Source organism: Salvelinus fontinalis, chromosome 6, assembly GCF_029448725.1.
Source record: "Salvelinus fontinalis isolate EN_2023a chromosome 6, ASM2944872v1, whole genome shotgun sequence".
Taxonomy (NCBI): domain Eukaryota; kingdom Metazoa; phylum Chordata; class Actinopteri; order Salmoniformes; family Salmonidae; genus Salvelinus; species Salvelinus fontinalis.
In genome coordinates, this window is record NC_074670.1 from 80,027,646 (window position 1) to 80,054,804 (window position 27,159).

At 43.5% G+C, this 27,159-nt stretch overlaps 1 protein-coding gene across 3 annotated transcripts in view; it reads right to left on the reverse strand.

Moving 5' to 3' along the window:
• Positions 1 to 2,126: 2,126 nt before the first annotated feature.
• The window catches only part of LOC129858513 (kelch-like protein 4), a 47,553-nt gene continuing 22,520 nt past the window's right edge, over positions 2,127 to 27,159 (reverse strand). The window contains exons 4-11 of one of the 3 annotated variants that reach the window (XM_055927803.1): positions 26,362 to 26,558; positions 21,375 to 21,590; positions 20,907 to 21,093; positions 17,966 to 18,190; positions 10,203 to 10,365; positions 8,819 to 9,031; positions 3,684 to 3,855; positions 2,127 to 3,534 (exon numbers count right to left, since the gene is read on the reverse strand). In XM_055927803.1, coding sequence (XP_055783778.1) covers positions 3,475 to 3,534; positions 3,684 to 3,855; positions 8,819 to 9,031; positions 10,203 to 10,365; positions 17,966 to 18,190; positions 20,907 to 21,093; positions 21,375 to 21,590; positions 26,362 to 26,558 — 1,433 coding nt within the window. In that variant the 3' untranslated portion in view covers positions 2,127 to 3,474. The remainder of the gene's footprint in view (positions 3,535 to 3,683; positions 3,856 to 8,818; positions 9,032 to 10,202; positions 10,366 to 17,965; positions 18,191 to 20,906; positions 21,094 to 21,374; positions 21,591 to 26,361; positions 26,559 to 27,159) is intronic. The other 2 variants (XM_055927804.1, XM_055927805.1) reach the window with 2 other exon arrangements.

Genomic DNA, 27,159 nt, shown 5'->3' on the forward strand with positions numbered 1-27,159 from the left:
AACTGTTGGGGAAAAATGGTGCTTGATGAAATACAATGCTATTTCTCTGTAAACAAATGAACAGCAGACTTTCAGCATGCTTATAGAGAGGAGCCCTCAATATGTACTGCACCGACACAAATGACTGATGATTAGTTGAAGGAAATTGATAATAAGAAGATTGTGGGAGCTGTACTGTTAGATTTCAGTGCAGCCTTTGACATTATTGACCATAACCTGTCATTCAGAAAATGTATGCATTATGGCTTTTCAATCTCTGTCATATTGTGGATTTTTATTTAATTATATTTAACTAGGCAAGTCAGTTAAGAACTAATTCTTATTTAAAATGACGGCCTACTCCGGCCAAACCCAGACGACGCTGGGTCAATTGTGCGCCGCCCTATGGGACTCGCAATCACAGCCGGATGTGATTGAGCCTGGCTGGATTCAAAGCAGGGACTGTAATAACACCTCTTGCACTGAGATGCAGGACCTTAGACAGCTGCGCCACTCAGGATTCAGAGCTATCTATCTCATAGAACTCCGAGGGTTTTTATTTAATGGAAGCTTCTCTAATGTCAAACATGTAAAGTGTGGTGTACCGGGGTAGGGGCAGCTCTCTAGGCCCTCTACTCGTTTTTTATTTTTACCAATGACCTGCCACTGGTATTAAACAAAGCCTGTGTGTCCATGTATGCGGATGTTTCAACCATATACACATCAGCAACTACAGCTAATGAAGTCACTGAAACCCTTAACAAAGAGTTGCAGTCTGTTTTGGAATGGGTGGCCAGTAATAACTGGTCCTGAACATCTCTAAAACTAAGGGCATTGCATTTGGTACAATTTATTCCTTAAGTTTGTCACGGCCCCTCTGCATTGCAGGGGCGGTTCCTCCTGCAGGCAGAGGAGGGTTGTTAGTGATTGGAGCCACCTGTGCTCAGGGTATTTAAGCTGCTTCACTAACCACTTTTCTCTCTCTCTGCTCCTCCAGGTATAATCCTGTTTTGTTTGTTCCTTTGTGGTTTTACATAGTTTTCACTCAGTCATGTTCACACACACAGATTCATGCACCCATGCACTTTACATACACCTTACATTATGATACTTCCACACCTCATTCCTTTTTCTTAGTTTAAAGTTAATAGTTTGGTTTATAATAAAGAACCTTTTTGATTGGCCTATACCTGTTGTTCGTGTCCCCTTATTTTTGCCACAGGCTATGAGCCGGCTTGTGGCAAGTTCTAGATCTCAGCTGAATCTGATAATGAATGGTATGGCTGTTGAACAAGTTGATGAGACTAAATTACATGGTGTTACCTTAGATTGTAAACTGTCCTGGTCAAAACATAGAGATGCAATGGTTGTAAAGATGGTGAGGGGTCTGTCCATAATAATGATTTGCTCTGCTTTTATGTCATCCCACTCCAAAAAGCAAGTCCTGCAGGCTCTAGTTTAGTCTAATCTTGATTATTGTCCAGTGCTGCTAGGAAAGACCTAGTTAAGCTGCAGCCGGCCCAGAACAGAGCGGCACGTCTTGTTCTTCATTGTAATCAGAGGGCTGATATTAATACTATGCATGCCAGTCTCTCTTGGCTAAGAGTTGAGGAGAGACTGACTGCATCACTTCTTCTCTTTATAAAGAAACATTACGGTGTTGGAAATCCCAAATTGTTTGCATAGTCAACTTACACACAGCTCTGACACACACACTTACCCCACCAGACATGCCACCAGGGGTCTTTTCACAGTCCCCCAAAATCCAGAACAAATTCAAGAAAGCGTACAGAATTATACAGAGCCAGTATTGTGTGGAACTCCGTTGCTCAAATGAACCTCAAACTTTTTTTTTTTTTTTAAACTGACAAAGCAACTCCTCACAACGCTTCTCCCCTATTTAACCTAGATAGTGTGTGTGTATGTATTGATATGGAGCTTCTCCCCTATTTAACCTAGATAGTGTGTGTGTATGTATTGATATGGAGGCCACATGTGCCATTTTTAAATTGATGTAGTGCCGTCCTTGAGCTGTTCTTGTCTATTAATGTTCTGCGTAATGTCATGTTTCATGTGTTGCGTGGAGCCCAGGAAGAGTAGCTGCAGCTCTCGCAACAGCTCATGGGGATCCATAATGAAACACCAAATAAAATATAAATATTGTTTAATTACAAATAAATATTAACTAGCATGCCAAAATATAAAAAGAAACCCTGGAGATGACAGTAATGCAGTGGTTTAGACATGATACGATTTTATAAAGATGACTGCAATTTTAGCAAACCTACTAACATCTTTGTAGTAATGCGAAATATCAATATGATATATTTGTATATTCACAATTCTGTAAACGTATTTTAAAAACATGTACAAATCATTTCTAAGACTGGGTAATGACTTTGGTGTAATTCAGCTATAGCTTCCAAGAAAGCAAAAAAAAACTTTTTGAAAACTTTTTGTTAGATTTCTTTCCTTTCTAAAATAACTATGTCCAGTTCACAGTTGCTGTGCAACGTGAGTAACTTTCTCCAATTGTTCTGGTACAGCGTACCCGGTATTGTACTTTGCAAACTCTTCATCTTCAGTATTATTCACAGTGGTCCTTCTTCAAAACGTTTAGTAGAGTATAAATCCAGTTTAGCAACAGAGATGTAGTAAAAATAGAAAAAGGACATTTCATTTTCCCGGGGGCTAAAAGAGAGATATACATAGGAGTATAAATCGAAAAAATATCATGTGATGAGACAAATATAGAATGTTGCTGTATAAATGTAAAAGTATCAGTTAATAAATGTAATTTCTTTCTTTGTATCATATAGAGAACATTATTTTCTGAACATTATTTTCTGAACATTATTTTCTGAACATTATTTTCTGAACATTATTTTCTGAACATTATTTTCTGAACATTATTTTCTGAACATTATTTTCTGAACATTATTTTCTGAACATTATTTTCTGAACATTATTTTCTGAACATTATTTTCTGATAGAGCATTTTAACAGAGTAACCAGACCAAGGAGAGTGTGGCAGAGTTTTCTTATTTTTTTAACCATTACTAACCACTTACTTGATCCGTAGATATGGTAAAGTACGTTCTTATTTTTTATTTATTTTTTATTTTACCGTTATTTTACCAGGTAAGTTGACTGAGAACACGTTCTCATTTGCAGCAACGACCTGGGGAATAGTTACAGGGGAGAGGAGGGGGATGAATGAGCCAATTGTAAACTGGGGATTATTAGGTGACCATGATGGTTTGAGGGCCAGATTGGGAATTTAGCCAGGACACCGGGGTTAACACCCCTACTCTTACGATAAGTGCCATGGGATCTTTAATGACCTCAGAGAGTCAGGACACCCGTTTAACGTCCCATCCGAAAGACGGCACCCTACACAGGGCAGTGTCCCCAATCAAGATAAAATACTTTCAAGTGGACAATGAAAATCACTGTTGTAGAGTTGTAGAGTTGTAGTGTTTGTAGTTGTAGTCCTCAAGGTATTCTCACAACTACAACACAGGCTCCAGCCCTTCCAATGTTGAGATTGACCTCCTGTTGGAGACATACAGTAAAGGGTAATGAAAGGTCATTCAGTCTGTCTTAAAAAGCTATTACAGTATGGAAATAAAAGGTTGTGCCTGGCTATTGGAATTCTGGGTCGAAAAGCATTCTATGAAGATCTAAGGAATGATTCAAGTTACCTCAGTCCATTCATTGTTCTGTGCATCATAGGACTCAACACTGTTCAGGTAGGATGTTCCGTCGTATCCTCCGACAGCGTATAGCCTGTCTCCTAGCAGACAGATACCTACAGCATCTCTGGGGACACTCAGAGAGGACACCGTGGTCCATGTGTCTGTTTTGGGATCATACCTGTAGTGATATAGAGGAAATACAAGGATAAATGGACATACCTGAAGAAGTGTAGTGAGCACTGGGATATTTAAGAGATACAGAGCAAAGATTAATCTTGTCCATGGATGAATTCAACAATATATTTTGAGTGAGACAAAATATTTTGTTGTATTTTTTTTATTTATTGACTTTTGAAATTATATTTTCTGTTTAATTGTTTTTGACACTAATGGTATTCTGTTCATTGATAGGGTCACATGCAGTGTGTATCAGCTACAGTTTGATGTTTACAGAACAGCCAGCAGATGGAGGCAGAAGCCAGATAATCACACGGCTAAAACCAGCTCCGATGGAAAGAATGACGTGTCTTGAGTTTGACCTGTACATGCAAACAGACAGAGACAATGGTTGTGTTCCAGAGGATCAACATGCAGAGAAGACAGAGACAATGGTTGTGTTCCAGAGGATCAACATGCAAACAGACAGAGACAATGGTTGTGTTTCAGAGGATCAACATGCAAACAGACAGAGACAATGGTTGTGTTCCAGAGGATCAACATGCAGACAGACAGAGACAATGGCTGTGTTCCAGAGGATCAACATGCAGACAGACAGAGACAATGGCTGTGTTCCAGAGGATCAAACCTGTAACGTGCCTTGGGTAAATTGTGACTGATCTACAAATAATAATGAGTAGTTCTTTATGACGCAAGGTTTTTTTGTAGATCTGTCAGTCGTTAATCGCCTGCGATGTGGAACAATCCCGATGTCTGCATTTGACACTGCAGCCAACTTTAAAGGCGAGTTGAGACTGACTGATCTACAAATCACCTTGCATCATAAATAACTACTCACTATTCATTTGTAGATCAATCAGTCAGTCACAATTTACCCATGATACATCACGGTTTTGATGCTCTCGAACACGGCCTATGCCTCACCTCAAGGGACATAACTAGGCACACACCCAACTCTGTTTCCATACGCATAGCCTGAAATGTCCTAACTCTGAAATGTCCCAACTCTGTTTCCATACACATAGCCTGAAATGTCCCAACTCTGTTTCCATACGCATAGCCTGAAATGTCCCAACTCTGTTTCCATACACATAGCCTGAAATGTCCCAACTCTGTTTCCATACACATAGCCTGAAATGTCCCAACTCTGTTTCCATACGCATAGCCTGAAATGTCCCAACTCTGTTTCCATACACACAGCCTGAAATGTCCCAACTCTGTTTCCAAACGCACAGCCTGAAATGTCCCAAATCTGTTTCCATACGCACAGCCTGAAATGTCCCAACTCTGTTTCCATTCGCATAGCCTGAAATGTCCCAACTCTGTTTCCATACACATAGCTATACTTCACCCTTATAATATCTATAACAAGACACAATGTTGAGTTTTTTTACTCTAGTTCACTACTGAGATAGGCCACATCCCAATTCTAGTTCACTACTGAGATAGGCCACATCCCAATTCTAGTTCACTACTGAGATAGGCTGCATCCCAATTCTAGTTCACTACTGAGATAGGCCACATCCCAATTCTAGTTCACTACTGAGATAGGCCACATCCCAATTCTAGTTCACTACTGAGATAGGCCACATCCCAATTCTAGTTCACTACTGAGATAGGCCACATCCCAATTCTAGTTCACTACTGAGATAGGCCACATCCCAATTCTAGTTCACTACTGAGATAGGCCACATCCCAATTCTAGTTCACTACTGAGATAGGCCGCATCCCAATTCTAGTTCACTGCTGAGATAGTCTGCATCCCAATTCTCTGCACTTCTCCCAAAAGTGTGCACTTACATCTCTGTCATGGATTCAAATGCATTGGATTGGTGTAAGCCTGGACTAGAGGGAGTTTTCACTTTGTTCAATGCATTTTAGGAAGTGATGCAACTCCCAAGAGTCGAAACGCAGCCATATTGTAGACCAGAGCTATGATTGGTTGTTTACCTGTCTACACAGTCTGATAGTCTGGGACAGTGGTTGTTTACCTCTACACAGTCTGATAGTCTGGGACAGTGGTTGTTTACCTCTCTACACAGTCTGATAGTCTGGGACAGTGGTTGTTTACCTCTCTACACAGTCTGATAGTCTGGGACAGTGGTTGTTTACCTGTCTACACAGTCTGATAGTCTGGGACAGTGGTTGTTTACCTCTACACAGTCTGAGAGTCTGGGACAGTGGTTGTTTACCTCTCTACACAGTCTGAGAGTCTGGAGCAGTGTTTGTTTACCTCTCTACACAGTCTGATAGTCTGGGACAGTGGTTGTTTACCTGTCTACACAGTCTGAGAGTCTGGGACAGTGGTTGTTTACCTGTCTACACAGTCTGATAGTCTGGGACAGTGGTTGTTTACCTCTCTACACAGTCTGATAGTCTGGGACAGTGGTTGTTTACCTGTCTACACAGTCTGAGAGTCTGGGACAGTGGTTGTTTACCTGTCTACACAGTCTGATAGTCTGGGACAGTGGTTGTTTACCTCTCTACACAGTCTGATAGTCTGGGACAGTGGTTGTTTACCTCTACACAGTCTGATAGTCTGGGACAGTGGTTGTTTACCCCTCTACACAGTCTGATAGTCTGGGACAGTGGTTGTTTACCCCTCTACACAGTCTGATAGTCTGGGACAGTGGTTGTTTACCTCTACACAGTCTGATAGTCTGGGACAGTGGTTGTTTACCTGTCTACACAGTCTGATAGTCTGGGACAGTGGTTGTTTACCTGTCTACATAGTCTGATAGTCTGGGACAGTGGTTGTTTACCTCTCTACACAGTCTGATAGTCTGGAACAGTGGTTGTTTACCCCTCTACACAGTCTGATAGTCTGGGACAGTGGTTGTTTACCCCTCTACACAGTCTGATAGTCTGGAACAGTGGTTGTTTACCCCTCTACACAGTCTGATAGTCTGGGACAGTGGTTGTTTACCTCTCTACACAGTCTGATAGTCTGGGACAGTGGTTATTTACCCCTCTACACAGTCTGATAGTCTGGAGCAGTGGTTGTTTACCTGTCTACACAGTCTGATAGTCTGGGACAGTGGTTGTTTACCTGTCTACATAGTCTGATAGTCTGGGACAGTGGTTGTTTACCTCTACACAGTCTGATAGTCTGGGACAGTGTTCGTTTACCCCTCTACACAGTCTGATAGTCTGGAACAGTGGTTATTTACCCCTCTACACAGTCTGATAGTCTGGGACAGTGGTTGTTTACCTGTCTACACAGTCTGATAGTCTGGGACAGTGGTTGTTTACCTGTCTACACAGTCTGATAGTCTGGGACAGTGGTTGTTTACCTGTCTACACAGTCTGAGAGTCTGGGACAGTGGTTGTTTACCTGTCTACACAGTCTGAGAGTCTGGGACAGTGGTTGTTTACCTCTCTACACAGTCTGAGAGTCTGGAACAGTGGTTGTTTACCTGTCTACACAGTCTGATAGTCTGGGACAGTAGTTGTTTACCTCTACACAGTCTGATAGTCTGGGACAGTGGTTGTTTACCTCTACACAGTCTGATAGTCTGGGACAGTGGTTGTTTACCTGTCTACACAGTCTGATAGTCTGGAGCAGTGTTTGTTTACCTCTCTACACAGTCTGATAGTCTGGGACAGTGGTTGTTTACCTCTACACAGTCTGAGAGTCTGGGACAGTGGTTGTTTACCTGTCTACACAGTCTGAGAGTCTGGGACAGTGGTTGTTTACCTCTCTACACAGTCTGATAGTCTGGGACAGTGGTTGTTTACCCCTCTACACAGTCTGATAGTCTGGGACAGTGTTTGTTTACCTGTCTACACAGTCTGATAGTCTGGGACAGTGGTTGTTTACCTCTCTACACAGTCTGATAGTCTGGGACAGTGGTTGTTTACCTCTCTACACAGTCTGATAGTCTGGGACAGTGGTTGTTTACCTCTCTACACAGTCTGATAGTCTGGGACAGTGGTTGTTTACCTCTACACAGTCTGAGAGTCTGGGACAGTGGTTGTTTACCTCTCTACACAGTCTGATAGTCTGGGACAGTGGTTGTTTACCTGTCTACACAGTCTGAGAGTCTGGAGCAGTGGTTGTTTACCTGTCTACACAGTCTGAGATTCTGGAGTAGTGGTTGTTTACCTCTCTACACAGTCTGATAGTCTGGGACAGTGGTTGTTTACCTGTCTACACAGTCTGAGAGTCTGGGACAGTGGTTGTTTACCTGTCTACACAGTCTGAGAGTCTGGGACAGTGGTTGTTTACCTGTCTACACAGTCTGATAGTCTGGGACAGTGGTTGTTTACCTCTCTACACAGTCTGAGAGTCTGGGACAGTGGTTGTTTACCTCTCTACACAGTCTGATAGTCTGGGACAGTGTTTGTTTACCTCTCTACACAGTCTGATAGTCTGGGACAGTGGTTGTCTACCTGTCTACACAGTCTGATAGTCTGGGACAGTGGTTGTTTACCTCTACACAGTCTGATAGTCTGGGACAGTGGTTGTTTACCTCTCTACACAGTCTGATAGTCTGGGACAGTGGTTGTTTACCTGTCTAGACAGTCTGATAGTCTGGGACAGTGGTTGTTTACCTCTCTACACAGTCTGATAGTCTGGGACAGTGGTTGTTTACCTCTCTACACAGTCTGATAGTCTGGGACAGTGGTTGTTTACCTGTCTACACAGTCTGATAGTCTGGGACAGTGGTTGTTTACCTGTCTACACAGTCTGATAGTCTGGGACAGTGGTTGTTTACCTCTCTACACAGTCTGAGAGTCTGGAGCAGTGGTTGTTTACCTCTCTACACAGTCTGATAGTCTGGGACAGTGTTTGTTTACCTGTCTACACAGTCTGATAGTCTGGGACAGTGGTTGTTTACCTGTCTACACAGTCTGATAGTCTGGGACAGTGGTTGTTTACCTCTCTACACAGTCTGAGAGTCTGGAGCAGTGTTTGTTTACCTGTCTACACAGTCTGATAGTCTGGGACAGTGGTTGTTTACCTCTCTACACAGTCTGAGAGTCTGGAGCAGTGGTTGGACGCCAGGGCATCATGACCACCCACAGCATAGAGGAAGCTGTTGTATGTGGCCACACCCACCCCTCCTCTCCTCTTCGCCATGGGGGCACACATACTCCACTTGTTGGTGTGTGGATCAAAGCATTCCATTGACCGCAGACACGAGCTCCCATCCCGACCACCAACTGCAAACAATCTGTAAGGACAATAAAAGCGTTACAAATTGGATTTTGGATGTTGCTCTGATATGACATCTTCTTTTAAGGGAGGGAGAATCTCAGGCTTCCTTAGCAGAGAGGAAAGGAGAGTTGAGGATATATCTTCCATGGCAAAGAGAGAAGGAGGGTTGTAGAAACATCTTCCATGGCAGAGAGGGAAGAAGGGTTGAGGAACCATCTTCCATGGCAGAGAGGGAAGGAGGGTTGAGGAAACATCTTCCATGGCAGAGAGGGAAGGAGAGTTGAGGAAACATCTTCCATGGCAGAGAGGGAAGGAGGGTTGAGGAAACATCTTCCATGGCAGAGAGGGAAGGAGGGTTGAGGAAACATCTTCCATGGCAGAGAGGGAAGAAGGGTTGAGGAACCATCTTCCATGGCAAAGAGGGAAGGAGGGTTGAGGAAACATCTTCCATGGCAGAGAGGGAAGAAGGGTTGAGGAACCATCTTCCATGGCAGAGAGGGAAGGAGGGTTGAGGAAACATCTTCCATGGCAGAGAGGGAAGGAGGGTTGAGGAACCATCTTCCATGGCAGAGAGGGAAGAAGGGTTGAGGAACCATCTTCCATGGCAGAGAGGGAAGGAGGGTTGAGGAAACATCTTCCATGGCAGAGAGGGAAGGAGGGTTGAGGAAACATCTTCCATGGCAGAGAGGGACGGAGGGTTGAGGAAACATCTTCCATGGCAGAGAGGGACGGAGGGTTGAGGAAACATCTTCCATGGCAGAGAGGGACGGAGGGTTGAGGAAACATCTTCCATGGCAGAGAGGGAAGGAGGGTTGAGGAACCATCTTCCTCCCTTGTTGTCTACTTGACCCAGATTCAGGAAGACGATCTAAAAGGGTTTTATAGAGTGAAAACACACTGCAGAACAGTCCATTGTTGTGTGGCGTTATGTAACTTAGAGCTGTGGTAGTCTAGGCCCAGGCTTACGCACAAAGAAAAGCATTCTTGTTTCGATGCGTAGGTCAGGCATTCGCCAAAATGTGTTACATAACAAGAAGCAGAACTATTTGTGTCCTGTTGTGCTGGTTACTGGCTTCCAGTGTGTCAGAAATTCTTCTTTCATTTCGTGCCTTATGTCTTAAATAAGCTTGTGTTTTAGTAATGACTGTTCCTGCATGCTGTCATAATTTTTTAGTACGGCCACTTACTTTCCGTTGAGTGCGGTGACTCCCATAGTGCTGCGTGGCGTGGACATGCTGGCCACGTAGTTCCACTGTTTAGCCTGGGGGTCCCACCTCTCCACTGTATTCAGGTAACTCCATCCATCATGGCCACCGACTGCATACATGGGGCCCTCCAAAACTGTTATACCTGAAGAGTTAGACAGAGGAGGGAACCATCAACCTGTGTGTGTGTGTGTGTGTGTGTGTGTGTGTGTGTGTGTGTGTGTGTGTGTGTGTGTGTGTGTGTGTGTGTGTGTGTGTGTGTGTGTGTGTGTGTGTGTGTGTGTGTGTGTGTGTGTGTGTGTGTGCGTGGCTCAACCATGATGCTCATTTGAGAACAGCCAAAGTGCTGTTAGATGAGTCACCGTTGTGTTGAACTGACTGAACGTTGGCTATTCTATTCTCCAAACAGACCTGGTTTCAAATACTATTTGAAATCATTTAAAATACGTTATTTCCGATTGATTAAGCTTGCTTGGCTTAATAATGGAACCAATAGAATAATCCCAAAACTACAAACTCTGCACGCCCAGAACCAGGCAGGCTAGGGCAAACTTAGTATTTGAAAGATTTGAAATAGTACTTGAACCCAGGCTCTGTTCTCCAAACAGGATGGATATAAAACACTGTTAATCCTGCTATTGCTGGGGGTCACAGAGGAAAGTGTTTTTCCAACAACAATGAATAGGAAGTTACTGTACAACACAATAGATAGATTTATCCAGTGCCTTCGGAAAGTATTCAGACCTTTGGACTTTTAGAAACATTTTGTTATGTTACAGCCATATTTTAAAATGGATTAAATACTTATTTTTTTTCGTCAATATATGCACAATACCCCATAATGACAAAGTGAAAATAGGTTTTTAGAAATTTTAGCAAATGTACAACAAAAAAAGAAATACCATATTTACATAAGTTTTCAGACTCTTTGCTATGAGTCGAAATTGAGCTCAGGTGTATCCTGTTTCCATTGGTCAAACTTGAGATGTTTCTACAACTTGATTGGAGTTCACCTGTGGAAAATTCCATTCATTTTACATGATGTGGAAAGGCCCACAGTTGACAGGTTTGTCTGTGACGACCGGTCTCTATAGCCAGACTGTCCTCTCTGGGCAGCCAGGTTTGTCTGTGACGACCGGTCACTATAGCCAGACTGTCCTCTCTGGGCAGCCAGGTTTGTCTGTGACGACCGGTCTCTATAGCCAGACTGTCCTCTCTGGGCAGCCAGGTTTGTCTGTGACGACCGGTCTCTATAGCCAGACTGTCCTCTCTGGGCAGCCAGGTTTGTCTGTGACGACCGGTCTCTATAGCCAGACTGTGCTCACTGAGTCTGTACCTAGTCAGTGTTTTCCTAAGTTTTCTATCAGTCACAGTGGTCAGATAGTCTGCCACCATGTACTGTCTGTTTAGAGCCAAATAGCATTGAAGTTTACTTAGATTTTTTGTGGTGTCTTTTCAATAGGTGATATATTTTTGTTTTTGCTTTGTGATGATTTGGTTGGGCCAGATTTTCTGAGTGCTGTCCTGAGGCTCTATGTGGTTGGTTTGAGTTAGTGAACTGAGCCTCAGAGGGGACTCTTCTCTTGTTTCATCTCTTGACATTGTAGAGCTGTGTGATGGAACATTTTGGGTCACTTGTTTTTAGATGGTTGTAAAATGTGATGGCTCTTTTTTCTATTTGAATGAGGAGGGGGTATCAGCCCAATTCTGCTCTACATGGGTTATTTTGAGTTTTTCTTTGCACTTGCAATACAGTTTCGCAAAACTCTGCATGCAGTATTTTGATTGGATGTTTGTCCCATTTGGTAAATTCACTGTTAGAGAGTGGAGCCCATACTTCGCTGTTAGAGAGTGGACCCCATACTTCCCTGCCATATAGAGCAATTGGTTCTATAACTGATTGGAAAATGTTTAGCCAGATTCTAATTGGAATTTTGATTTTGATGTTCCCTTTAATGGCATAAAATGCTCTTCTTGCTTTGTCTCTGAGCTCATTCACAGCCATGTGAAAGCTACCTCTGTTGCTGATATTTAGTCCTAGATATGTGTAGTTTTTGGTGTGTTCTAATAGAACTGTGTCCAAATAGAATTTATATTTGCCATCCTGATTTCTGGACCTTTTTTGGAATATCATTCTATTCATTTTTTAAAGATTAACGGTCAGAGCCCAGGTCTGACAGAACCTGTGATTAATGGTCAGAGCCCAGGTCTGACAGAACCTGTTATTAACAGTCAGAGCCCAGGTCTGACAGAACCTGTTATTAACAGTCAGAGCCCAGGTCTGACAGAACCTGTTATTAACATTCAGAGCCCAGGTCTGACTGAACCTGTTATTAACATTCAGAGCCCAGGTCTGACAGAACCTGTTATTAACAGTCAGAGCCCAGGTCTGACAGAACCTGTTATTAACATTCAGAGCCCAGGTCTGACAGAACCTGTTATTAACAGTCAGAGCCCAGGTCTGACAGAACCTGTTATTAACAGTCAGAGCCCAGGTCTGACAGAACCTGTTATTAACATTCAGAGCCCAGGTCTGACAGAACCTGTTATTAACAGTCAGAGCCCAGGTCTGACAGAACCTGTTATTAACAGTCAGAGCCCAGGTCTGACAGAACCTGTTATTAACATTCAGAGCCCAGGTCTGACAGAACCTGTTATTAACAGTCAGAGCCCAGGTCTGACAGAACCTGTTATTAACATTCAGAGCCCAGGTCTGACTGAACCTGTTATTAACAGTCAGAGCCCAGGTCTGACAGAACCTGTTATTAACATTCAGAGCCCAGGTCTGACAGAACCTGTTATTAACAGTCAGAGCCCAGGTCTGACAGAACCTGTTATTAACATTCAGAGCCCAGGTCTGACAGAACCTGTTATTAACAGTCAGAGCCCAGGTCTGACTGAACCTGTTATTAACAGTCAGAGCCCATGGCTGACTGAACCTGTGCTGTGCTGATGATCTAAGTGCTTCCGTAACCCCTCCTTAGTGGGAGACAGCAGCACCAGGTCATCTGTCTACAGCAGACCCTCCTTAGTGGGAGACAGCAGCACCAGGTCATCTGTCTACAGCAGACCCTCCTTAGTGGGAGACAGCAGCACCAGGTCGTCTGTCTACAGCAGACCCTCCTTAGTGGGAGACAGCAGCACCAGGTCATCTGTCTACAGCAGACCCTCCTTAGTGGGAGACAGCAGCACCAGGTCATCTGCATACAGCAGACCCTCCTTAGTGGGAGACAGCAGCACCAGGTCAATTTTGTACAGCAGACACTTGATTTCAGTGTTGTATAGGGTGATACCAGGTGCTGCCGATTTGTCTAATGTTTTTGCCAATTGATTAATGTAGATGTTAAATAGTGTTGGACTCATTGGGCAGCCCTGTTTCACTCCACGTCACTGAGAGAAGAAGTCTGTTTGCTTGTTGCCAATTTTAACCGCACATTTGTTTTTAGTGTACATTGATCTAATGACGTCATGTGTTTTCCCTCCAATACCTCTTTCTATTAGTTTATAAAAAATACCTTTATGCCAAATTGAATCAAATTATTTCTTGAAGTCTACAAAACACGACTAGATTATGTCAATTAGAGTTTGGATATATTTATATTTATTATATTTTTTATTTGTATAAATGTGGTCTGTTGTACGATCATTTAAAAAATCAAGGAAATGATTTATAATCATCATGATCTATTTATGAATTTTCCCCAAGTTGCTGTTAACTCAAATTCCTCTGTAATTATTTGGGTCAAATTTGTCTACATTTTTATAGATTGGTTTGATCAATCCTTGGTTCCAAATATCGAGGGAAAATACCTGCAGTGGGGATAATGTTGAAGAATTTACTATAGCCAATTTGAAATTGAGGTCTGTATATTTGATCATTTAATTTAAAATAGCATGAGCACCACAGGCCTTTTGGGTTCGGAGCGTGCATAGTTTTCCCAAAATGATTCTTCTGTAATTGGGATATCCACACGATTCTGATAGTCTTTGACTGCTAATTCAAGGATTGGTCATTTTTCTTGTATATCTTTTTTATTCTGGGCTCTTTGTTATATTGCTGTAGAGGTTTGCAAAGTGATTTCTCCACATATCCCCATTTTGGATAGCTACTAATTGCTTTTTGGTAGATTTCTGTACTGTTTGCACTCCATCTATAGGCCTGTTTAGTACCATGTAATTTATTGGGCCGTGATGCTTCATGGTTGGGTTCTGCTCTTCTCAGATACACTGTGATTTTACTGTGGTCTGAGAGAGGTGTTAGTGGGCTGACTGTGAAGGCTCTGAGAGAGGTGTTAGTGGGCTGACTGTGAAGGCTCTGAGAGAGGTGTTAGTGGGCTGACTGTGAAGGCTCTGAGAGAGGTGTTAGTGGGCTGACTGTGAAGGCTCTGAGAGAGGTGTTAGTGGGCTGACTGTGAAGGCTCTGAGAGAGGTGTTAGTGGGCTGACTGTGAAGGCTCTGAGAGACTCTGGTTTGAGGTCGGTGATGAAGTAGTCTACAGTACTGCTGCCAAGGGGTGAGCTGCAGGTGTACCTATCAAAAGAGTTCCTCTCTCTCTGTCTCTCTCCTCTCTCCTCTCTCTCTCTCTACCTCTCTTTGTCTCTCTCTGCTCCTATCTCACTCTCTGCCTCTCTCTCTCTCTGCCTCCCTCTCTCTCTTTCACTCTCTCTCACTTACACTATTCCTACATAACACCTTGGCAGACTACCGTACGCCTGCTCTGTTTTTCTCTTTTCTCATACGTTTCATATCAGGAATGGCTTGATTCACAGTTGAAATTGGAAAGAGAGAGGATGGAAAGAGTAGAGCCTAGTGCGGAGGAGAGTCAGTTTGTGCCTCGCCAGCCCAGCCCTCCAGTTCAAAGACCAGAGTCCATACCCCCAGAGCCTCAGCTCGGAGAGGGCCCCCTATGCACCTGTGCACCTAGGATCTCTAGTCAAGTATTCATCTCACTCGTCTGTGAGATGTGTGTGGTTGACTTTTATGAGCTATGGGTGAACATGTTTTTTCCCAGAGGTTACAGTGAATAGTATTACCGGGTCTCCTTTGATCGGGGCTGTAGCAGATGGCTCTTATATACTTTGCTTGTGGTGAGCCCGGTTTTACTGTGAAGACGTGAGGAGCTGCCTACGCTGCTGGCTATAAACCTGTTGTGTTTATTCAGAAAAGAAGGAACGATATGTCAAATCAACCCACAACTGGTTTAATTAAAATGACTATTTCCGATGAACTTCATTCGTACAGAATGTAGAATGTTTTTTACCCGATGTTCCTTTAGAATAATGTTGTGCCCTAAACCAGAACGTTACCAGCCAATATATACAGTGCATTGGGGAAAGTATTCAGACCCCTTGACTTTTTCAAAATGTTGTTTTCACTAATCAATCTACACACAATAAGCCAAAAATGACCAAGCAACTGAAATAGCACATTTACATAAATAGTCAGATTGGTCACGTACACATGTTTAGCTGATGTTAGTGCGGGTGTAGCGAAACGCTTGTGTTTCTAGCTCCAACAGTGCAGTAATATCTAACAAGTTACATCTAACAATTTCACAACATACAGTATACCAATCTAAAGGAAAGGAATCAAGAATTTATAAATATTTGGACGAGCAAAGTCAGAGCGGCATAGACTAAAATACAGTAGAATAGAATACAGTATGTACATACGACGTGAGTTATGCAAGATATGTAAACATTATTACAGCGGGAAGTGATTTCAAGCATATGTTTATAGGGCAGCAGCCTCTAAGGTGCTAGTGATGGCTATTTAACAGTCTGATGGCCTTGAGATTTTTTTCAGTCTCTCGGTCAAAGCTTTGCTGCACCTGTACTGACATCACCTTCTGAATGATAGCGGGGTGATCAGGCAGTGGCTCAGGTGGTTGTTGTCCTTGATGATCTTTATGGCCTTCCTGTGACATCGGGTGCTGTAGGTGTCCTGGAGGGCAGGTAGTTTGCCCCCGGTGATGCGTTGGGCAGACCGCACCACCCTCTGGAGATCCCTGCGGTTGCCGTACCGGGCGGTGCAGTTGCCGTACCAGGCGGTGATACAGCCCGACAGGATGCTCTCAATTGTGCATCTGTAAATGTTTGTGGGTTTTAGGTGCCAAAACAAATTTCTTCAGCCTCCTGAGGTTGAGGCTGTCTGTGTGGTTCACTGTCTGTGTGGGTGGACCATTTCAGTTTGTCAGTGATGTGTATGTCGAGGAACTTGAAGCTTTCCACCTTCTCCACTGCAGTCCCTTCGATGTGGATAGGGGGGTGCTCCCTCTGCTGTTTCCTGAAGTCCAGGATCAGCTCCTTTGTTTTGTTGACGTTGAGTGAGAGGATATTTTCCTGGCACCACACTTCCAGGGCCCTCACCTCCACCCCTGTTGGCTGTCATTTCATTGTTGGTAATCAGGCTTACTACCGCCACCACCATCCTTCACCGTAGGTTTGGTGCCAGGTTTCCTCCAGACATGACGCTTGCCATTCAGGACAAAGAGTTCAATCTTGGTTTCATCAGACCAGGGAATCTTGTTTCTCATGGTCTGAGAGTCCTTTAGGGGCCTTTTGGCAAACTCCAAGCGGGCTGTATACTGAGGAGTGGCTTCCGTCTGACCACACTGCCATAAATGCCTGATTGGTGGAGTGCTGCAGAAATGGTTGTCCTCCTGGAATGTTCTCCAATCTCCACAGAGGAACTCTGGAGCTCTGTCACTTGAAACTATGTCTAAAGACTGTTCACACCCTGAGGAAGCCATTGGAAAAGGGATCTGGTTGATATCCCTTTAAATGGACGAAAGGCAGGCAATGGAACAGTGATTTTTCAAAATAAGAGTCACTTCCGGGTTGGATTTCCTCAGGTTTTCGCCTGCAAAATCAGTTCTGTTATACTCACAGATACTTCTATCCTACTCTGTCAATGATATGCATATTCTAGCATCTGCACCTGAGGAATAGGCAGCTTACATTGGGAACATTATTTTTCCAAACATAAAAATTCTGCCCCCTAGCGTCAAGAATCAATTATCCACTACTACTATTATTATTGCTGTTGGTCCCACCATTTTTGTTATATGTACACCTTGACAATGTAAGTAATTTAACTTGCCAAGTCAATCAAAGAGAGAGAGAGAAAGAGAGAGAAAGAGAGAGAGAGAGAGAGAGGCACAGAGAGAGAGAGGCAGAGAGGCAGAGAGAGAGAGAGGGGCAGAGAGGCAGAGAGGCACAGAGAGAGATAGAGAGAGGCACAGAGAGAGAGAGAGAGAGGCACAGAGAGAGAGAGAGAGAGAGAGAGAGAGAGAGGCACAGAGAGAGAGAGAGAGAGAGAGAGAGGCACAGAGAGAGAGAGAGAGAGAGAGAGAGAGAGAGAGAGAGAGAGAGAGAGAGAGAGAGAGAGAGAGAGAGAGAGAGGAGAGAGAGAGAGAGAGAAGAGAGAGAGAGAGAGAGAGAGAGAGAGAGAGAGAGAGAGAGAGAGAGAGAGGAGAGAGAGAGAGAGAGGAGAGAGAGAGAGAGAGAGAGAGAGAGAGAGAGAGAGAGAGAGAGAGAGAGAGAGAGAGAGAGAGAGAGAGAGAGAGACAAAGGATTGTTTGATCTTACTGTCTTGTGGTGCAGAGACGAATGTCTACTGTCCTGTATCACAAAAGCCTGGGCCTCGAGTAGAGACAGTACAACACATACTGTATCTGCTGTGCTTGTGCTGCAATAGTATAGGTATAAAATGTAATAATAATTGAACAAAAACTGTAAACCCACCAAGTCCGTGTCTGTGTGTAGACATGGGAGGCATGGTGGACCAGACATTGTTGAAAGGGTTGTAACACTCCACCATGTTGGATGTCTTCAGCCCGTCTCGGCCCCCCACCACGTACAGCTTGTTGTCGATCACTGCCACCCCGAACTGCAGCCTCCGGCCGTTCATCACTCCCACCTGGGTCCATGTGTTGGTCCGCAGGTCATACTTCTCTATGGTCGTAGATCCTACAGGAACAGACAAGGAGATCTATAGATCCTATAGGAACAGACAAGGAGATCTATAGATTTGATAGGAACAGACAAGGAGATCTATAGATCCTATAGGAACAGACAATGAGATCTATAGATCCTATAGGAACAGACAAGGAGATCTATAGATCCTATAGGAACAGACAAGGAGATCTATAGATCCTATAGGAACAGACAAGGAGATCTATAGATCCTATAGGAACAGACAATGAGATCTATAGATCCTATAGGAACAAACAAGGAGATCTATAGATCCTATAGGAACAGACAATGAGATCTATAGATCCTATAGGAACAGACAAGGAGATTTATGTATCCTATAGGAACAGACAAGGAGATCTATAGATCCTATAGGAACAGACAAGGAGATCTATAGATCCTACAGGAACAGACAAGGAGATCTATAGATCCTACAGGAACAGACAAGGAGATCTATAGATCCTACAGGAACACACAAGGAGATCTATAGATCCTACAGGAACAGACAAGGAGATCTATAGATCCTACAGGAACAGACAAGGAGATCTATAGATCCTATAGGAACAGACAAGGAGATTTATGTATCCTATAGGAACAGACAATGAGATCTATAGATCCTACAGGAACAGACAAGGAGATCTATAGATCCTACAGGAACAGACAAGGAGATTTATGTATCCTATAGGAACAGACAAGGAGATCTATAGATCCTACAGGAACAGACAAGGAGATCTATAGATCCTACAGGAACAGACAAGGAGATCTATAGATCCTATAGGAACAGACAAGGAGATCTATAGATTCGATAGGAACAGACAAGGAGATCTATAGATCCTATAGGAACAGACAAGGAAATCTATAGATCCTACAGGAACAGACCAGGAGATCTATAGATCCTATAGGAACAGACAAGAAGATCTATAGATTTGATAGGAACAGCAAGGAGATCTATAGATCCTATAGGAACAGACAATGAGATCTATAGATCCTATAGGAACAGACAATGAGATCTATAGATCCTACAGGAACAGACAAGGAGATCTATAGATCCTACAGGAACAGACAAGGAAATCTATAGATCCCATAGGAACAGACAAGGAGATCTATAGATCCTACAGGAACAGACAAGGAGATCTATAGATCCTATAGGAACAGACAAGGAGATCTATAGATCCTATAGGAACAGACAAGGAGATCTATAGATCCTATAGGAACAGACAAGGAGATCTATAGATCCTATAGGAACAGACAAGGAGATCTATAGATCCTACAGGAACAGACAAGGAGATCTATAGATCCCATACAAACGGAGGATGATGCTGACGACTTTAGGTGATCGTTTTTGGAGGTTTAGCGTTGAATCTTATTCTGTTCTGATTCCTAGGACCCTCTATATCTATCATAGTGTTTGATTAAACATCTACATTTTCCTATATTGTGTGTTCTCAAATACACTTGGTAATGTGTTCTATTAAATTTACACTACCGTTCAAAGTTTGGGGTTATTTAGAAATGTCCTTGTTTTTTAAAGAAAAGCACATTAAAGGCCAGCATCCCGGAGTACCCTCTTCACTGTTGAAGTTTGCGGGTACTATTTAATGAAGCTGCCAGTTAAGGACTTGTGAGGCATCTGTTTCTCAAACGAGACACTCTAATGTACTTGTCCTCTTGCTCAGTTGTGCTCCAACTCCTCTTTCTATTCTGGTTAGAGACAGTTTGCGCTGTTCTGTGAAGGGAGTAGTACACAGCCTTCTACGAGATCTTCAGTTTCTTTGCAATTTCTCTCATGGAATAGCCTTCATTTCTCAGAACAAGAATAGACTGACGAGTTTCAGAATAAAGTGCTTTGTTTCTGGCCATTTCGAGCCTGTAATCGAACCCACAAATGCTGATGCTCCAGATACACAACTAGTCTAAAGAAGGCCAGTTTTATTGCTTCTTTAATCAGGACAACAGTTTTCAGCTGTGCTAACATAATTGCAAAAGGGTTTTCTAATGATCAATTAGCCTTATCAAATGATAAACTTGGATTAGCTAACACAACGTGCCATTGGAACACAATAGTGATGGGCCTCTGTACGCCTATGTAGATATTCCATAAAAAATCTGCCGTTTCCAGCTACAATAATCATTTAACAATGTCTAATCTGTATTTCTGATCAAATTGATGTTATTTTAATGGACCAAAAAATGTGCTTTTTCAAAAACAAGGACATTTCTAAATGACCTCAAACTTTTGAACGGTAGTGTGTATCTAGACTGTATAGGATCCATTTAGGTATCAGATAAATATGTGTTTGTCCATGGAATGAAAGGGTTAACCTCCGTGGTGTGGATTGAGCTGCATTACGTTAGTAGCCTAATAGACCTGAAGTCTGGAACAATAAAAGTGACGCCGTGGTCGGGCGAGATCGACGGTGACGTCACACATTAGCGGGCGTCCATCTTGGTGATGATCAAAACTCATTGATCAAAACCTGTGGATGTCACACCCTGATCTGCTTCACCTGTCTTTGTTCTTGTCTCCACCCCAAGACTATGAAACGCACCCTATTCCCTATATCGAGCTCTAGTCAAAAGTAGTGCACTATATATATAGGGAGTAGGGTGCCCTTTGGGACGCACAACCCTATATAGGACACTTCTTTTGACCAGAGCCCTATGGGTCTAGTGCACTATATAGAGAGAGAAGGGAATGTAGAGTATGTCTAACCCTTGGTAGCGTCCATGCCTCCCACAGCGTAGAGTACTCCTACAGTGGACTTCCTGGGTTTAGTCCTGGGGCTCTGGAACATGAGGTGACGCTCCGGTAGCAGATGGTACTTCATGGCTTCCATTAGAAGCTTCTGGCATTCCAGGTTGTCTGTGAACATCGTATTGTTCTCCAGGTCAGCTAGGAGCTGGAATTCAAAGGAGAGTTATTTTATGTTCAGTTCAGTTAATCGTTATTATACCTTAATGGCAATTTTAAGTGCAGCATAAAACATATGTATGAAAATACACAACACATACAAAAAACAGTGTGATTGTATAACATAAATGTACGTCTTTCAACCCGGAAGCAGTAACATTCAACCAGGAAGCAGTAACCAGTAAGGGTCCATTGTCCTCTGGTCAAATGTAGTGCACTATATAGGGAATAGGGTGCCATTTGTGATGAAGTCATTGATAACCTACTGACTACCTGTGGAGGTAGAAGAGGCAGGCGGATTTCGGCCAGGAGCACCCCAAGGTCCTGCTGGCGATGCTGAACATCGAACCGCACCCACATCATCAGAGCCTGGAAGATGGTCTCCTCATCTGGTATGTTTATGTCATCACTGGCCAAGAGTTTGACGATCTCAGCCGTAGGAAGCAGGAGAAACTCCTGGTTCTGAATCACCTCTAGGAAGTGCTCCTGAAACGGGGATGTGACAGGGAGGAGGACGTAGTGGGAAAGGGAAAATACTGCAACCCAATCTTACAGATGAGGGTCACCAAAACCCGAGTTTCATCGAGACGTTGAGTTGCCAAATACTTACACGCAAATTTTCAGGTGCTGCCTGGATAGAAAATACAATGAATAAATGAAAGAAGACATCACTTATTGCATGTAGAAGTTAATCATTCATTGGGTAAATAAGTACATTAGGTTGATAAATCGGTTAGGTAGATCAAGGGTAAACAATTTTATCGGTATGTGTATTGTTGTTTACAACAACAAATGAATTATCTACGTACCCGAAATCAGGAGTAGAATCATACATTCTTGGAAAACGTGATTAAGAAACGGCCTGAGCTGTCTGTCTCAGGCCCTAAATACACAGTCAATACCGACCGAAGGCCTCATTTGTTACTCGGGTTGATGGATTCTCAGAATTTGACTGACATAGGAAAAAAATCTGTCGATAAATCAGACGGTGAACTTTTTTAAACCTAACGAGCAACAAAATGTGGACATCAATGCTGCTAACATGGGCCAACAGGACCTGTAAGCCACAGAGCGGAAAGGAAAGGGCGGTGGGGAAGTGTACCTCGTCGATAGTTGAACTGACCTGTAAGCCACAGAGCGGAAAGGAAAGGGCGGTGGGGAAGTGTACCTCGTCGATAGTAGAACTGACCTGTAAGCCACAGAGCGGAAAGGAAAGGGCGGTGGGGAAGTGTACCTCGTCGATAGTAGAACTGACCTGTAAGCCACAGAGCGGAAAGGAAAGGGCGGTGGGGAAGTGTACCTCGTCGATAGTAGAACTGACCTGTAAGCCACAGAGCGGAAAGGAAAGGGCGGTGGGGAAGTGTACCTCGTCGATAGTAGAACTGACCTGTAAGCCACAGAGCGAAAAGGAAAGGGCGGTGGGGAAGTGTACCTCGTCGGTAGTAGAACTGACCTGTAAGCCACAAAGCGGAAAGGAAAGGGCGGTGGGGAAGTGTACCTCGTCGATAGTAGAACTGACCTGTAAGCCACAGAGCGAAAAGGAAAGGGCGGTGGGGAAGTGTACCTCGTCGGTAGTAGAACTGACCTGTAAGCCACAGAGCGGAAAGGAAAGGGCGGTGGGGAAGTGTACCTCGTCGGTAGTAGAACTGACCTGTAAGCCACAGAGCGGAAAGGAAAGGGCGGTGGGGAAGTGTACCTCGTCGATAGTAGAACTGACCTGTAAGCCACAGAGCGGAAAGGAAAGGGCGGTGGGGAAGTGTACCTCGTCGGTAGTAGAACTGACCTGTAAGCCACAGAGCGAAAAGGAAAGGGCGGTGGGGAAGTGTACCTCGTCGATAGTAGAACTGACCTGTAAGCCACAGAGCGGAAAGGAAAGGGCGGTGGGGAAGTGTACCTCGTCGGTAGTAGAACTGACCTGTAAGCCACAGAGCGGAAAGGAAAGGGCGGTGGGGAAGTGTACCTCGTCGATAGTAGAACTGACCTGTAAGCCACAGAGCGGAAAGGAAAGGGCGGTGGGGAAGTGTACCTCGTCGGTAGTAGAACTGACCTGTAAGCCACAGAGCGAAAAGGAAAGGGCGGTGGGGAAGTGTACCTCGTCGGTAGTAGAACTGACCTGTAAGCCACAAAGCGGAAAGGAAAGGGCGGTGGGGAAGTGTACCTCGTCGATAGTAGAACTGACCTGTAAGCCACAGAGCGAAAAGGAAAGGGCGGTGGGGAAGTGTACCTCGTCGGTAGTAGAACTGACCTGTAAGCCACAGAGCGGAAAGGAAAGGGCGGTGGGGAAGTGTACCTCGTCGATAGTAGAACTGACCTGTAAGCCACAGAGCGAAAAGGAAAGGGCGGTGGGGAAGTGTACCTCGTCGGTAGTAGAACTGACCTGTAAGCCACAGAGCGGAAAGGAAAGGGCGGTGGGGAAGTGTACCTCGTCGATAGTAGAACTGACCTGTAAGCCACAGAGCGGAAAGGAAAGGGCGGTGGGGAAGTGTACCTCGTCGGTAGTAGAACTGACCTGTAAGCCACAGAGCAGAAAGGAAAGGGCAGTGGGGAAGTGTACCTCATCGGTAGTAGAACTGAATGCATTCAACTGGGATATGTCTGTAACGGCTGTTTGAAGAAGAAAGGAGAGGACCAAGGTGCAGCGTGGTACGTGTTCATGACTTTTAATAACACTGAACACTAGAACAAAAAATAACAAAAGTGGAACACAACGAAACAGTCCTGTCTGGTGCAGACACAAAACAGAAAACAACTACCCACAAAACACAGGTGGGAAAAGGCTACCTAAGTATGGTTCTCAATCAGAGACAACGATAGACAGCTGCCTCTGATTGAGAACCACACACGGCCAAACACATAGAAATAGACAACATAGAACAAAAAACATAGAATGCCCACACCAACTCACGCCCTGACCAAACCAAAAATAGAGACAAAAAAAGGATCTCTAAGGTCAGGGTGGTGATAGTGTCTTCCGTATTTACCACAGATTAATCACGTAACTGTTATCAGATCTCTAATGCTAGCAGAGAACATAGCGACAACACACTGCCAGAGATGGAATGACTAGACATGTTCTGATTGCATAGCAAGTGATTAACTGTTAGTCTGAAACTTAGTCCGTATGAGGTAAAATACACCCGTAACAGTCAGATTGGTGCTAGTTTAGAAAATAAAGAGTATGTCCAATCTGGAGCTCGCTATACATCTTTATATAGATTCATTTTCCCAGTTGTTGGTCATCATCCCAGGCTATAACCAGGCTATAAACACAGTACACGCGTATATATATACTAGGGCTTTGTGTTATTGTCTCTACTGGCTTCTTCAATGACTCTCTCTGGATAGTACCAGACGATGCTATATAAAAGCCCTTTATGCTGCTCTGCAATGTTCAACATGCAGGAGATATAAAGGACAAGAACAAAATCTGTTGTCTAGGAACAAGACCCCTGAGCTGTTATTTATTGCACCAGCAGGAATAAACGTTGACGCATTTAACATTGCTTAGACGCAAGCGCCTACGAAAAGTAAGCATTATTAATTGATCATTAATCTAAAATTACAGTTGGCTTCACAGAATCTATCATGATTGGGCATTAGTATCTTAGCAGCGACAAGCCTAATGAAATGTAGTCTCCTTCATTGATCTGTTCTGGTAATACAGAAGGACAGATCTTACATCCTACATGCTGTTGTTTGACGTTGGTATAGATTCATTATTTGTAATTACCATCAGCCAGAATGCTGACAACAAACTTAATACATTGATTCTGCTGGCTACACTGCAGACTCTTCGATTCACAGACATTTAAAGGGTGAGTCCAAAATGACACCCTATTCCCTATATAGTGCAATACTTTTCATCAGAGCCCTATTCCCTATTTATAGTGCACTACTTTCAACCAGAGCCCTATTCCCTATATAGTGCACTACTTTCAACCAGAGCCCTATTCCCTATATAGTGCACTACTTTCAACCAGAGCCCTATTCCCTATATAGTGCAATACTTTTCATCAGACCCCTATTTCCTATATCGTGCACTACTTTTTAACCAAAACCCTGTGGGCCCTGGTCAAAAGCAGTGTACGATATAGTGAATCGGATGCCATTTCAGACACACCCCATTCATTATACAAGAAGACAAACCTGAGGTAAGAAACAGTGGGGGAAAGAAACGTAATGATCTACCCAAGAAGAAAGATTTTTTTTTTTAAATATGCATGAGATGCTTTGGTTGAGTTGGTTTAAGTTGAAACAGAACTTCTAGCATCAATTAAAAGGGCACTAATCTGAAATGTTTTTTTTTGTGGCTAATTCTGACAAAAGACTACTGAAATCTAACACGAGGACTTTAACAACAGGGCCTTGCTCAAAGAAAGCAGGTCAAAGTTTAGGACACAGCGTGACTGAGTCTATATAGAGGAAAAAATTACACTTCCTCTCACAAAGAAACAGGATTTCACAGAACATAGAACATCCATCCAGCGTAAACTAGCGGGGGGGAAAAACCTCCTTATCAAAATAACAAGCTGTTGATTCAGAACTCAGATGACAGTTATACAGGAAGCTCTGTGACTCTCCGTTGTGTACCAAATGGTAACCTATTCCCTATATAGTGCACTTGGCTCTGGTCAAAGGTAGTGCACTATATAGCAAATAAGGTGCGATTTGGGACATTTCTTCCGTGTTCCTTATTGGAGGGATTGAACAGGAAGTGTTCGTGCATAGATGAACCTCTCTGTCCTTGACTGGGCTCTATTTAAACAGAGCCCAGTAGATAGAACAGCTATCTCCATAAGTTGTTTACTCCGTCAGCCGGAGACAGCAGAGGACATTATCTAGTAAATAAATACTGCATCTTCTTGATCCCGATGAAAAAAAATGTTTGAAATAAATATTACAGCTGTATTTTGGTTAAAATCAACCGTTAGCCGACATGTCAAAACGTTAGCCGACATGTCTCAACAATATTAGCCACAAATTAGCTAACCTTGATCAAAAAAGGACAACACAAATGTATTTCAATCAAATCTTAGAGTTTAAAATTATATTTGTACTTTAGAAAAGCATTCAATGGCCTAGAGTTTAAAATTATATTTGTACTTTAGCTAAGCATTCAATGGTCATCCAACCCTTTAACAATGTGATGTAAACCTAATGCAACCTACAAACGGAATACATGCAAACAGCCCCAAAAGAACATATTTGAAAGTAATTCTTTGGCGTTTAGGCTGTTTAAATCCGGTGCGATTCCTACCATAGTGTAGTTGTGGGCCACGTTGAGCAGATCCATGCATCCCTGGGCGTCAGCGAAGGAGCGTATCCCCAGGCAATTAGATGGATGGAGTTGTTTCATGAGGAAGTTACAGCAGACCTCAATGACTTGTGAGAGTTGTAGAAGGCAGGCTGCAGCCAATAAACTCTCTATGATCTCCTCCTTCAATTCAAGGACACCTGCAACATTAGCAAGATATGTTGTTACAGAGAACAATAGAAGCAGAGCTTCATATGAGCTCCAAAAACATCCCCAGGCCTGGCGCACAGGGGAGAAAATACCTAAAAACATCCCCAGGCCTGGCCCACAGGGGAGAAAATAACTAAAAACATCCCCAGGCCTGGGAAACAGGGGAGAAAATAACTCAACTTTACCAGGCCTGGGCAGGGCAGGGGAGAAAATAACTAAAAACATCCCCAGGCCTGGGACACAGGGGAGAAAATAACTAAAAACATCCCCAGGCCTGGCGCACAGGGGAGAAAATAACTAAAAACATCACCAGGCCTGGCGCACAGGGGATAAAATAACTATAAACTTTACCAGGCCTGGGGAACAGGGGAGGAAATAACAAAAAACTTTACCAGGCCTGGGGAACAGGGGAGAAAATAACTAAACTTTACCAGGCCTGGGCAGGGGAGAAAATTACCTAAAACATCCCCAGGCCTGGGGCTCAGGAGAGAAAATTACTAAAAACATCCCCAGGCCTGGGGCACAGGAGAGAAAATAACTAAAAACATCCCCAGGCCTGGCGCACAGGGGAGAAAATAACTAAAAACATCC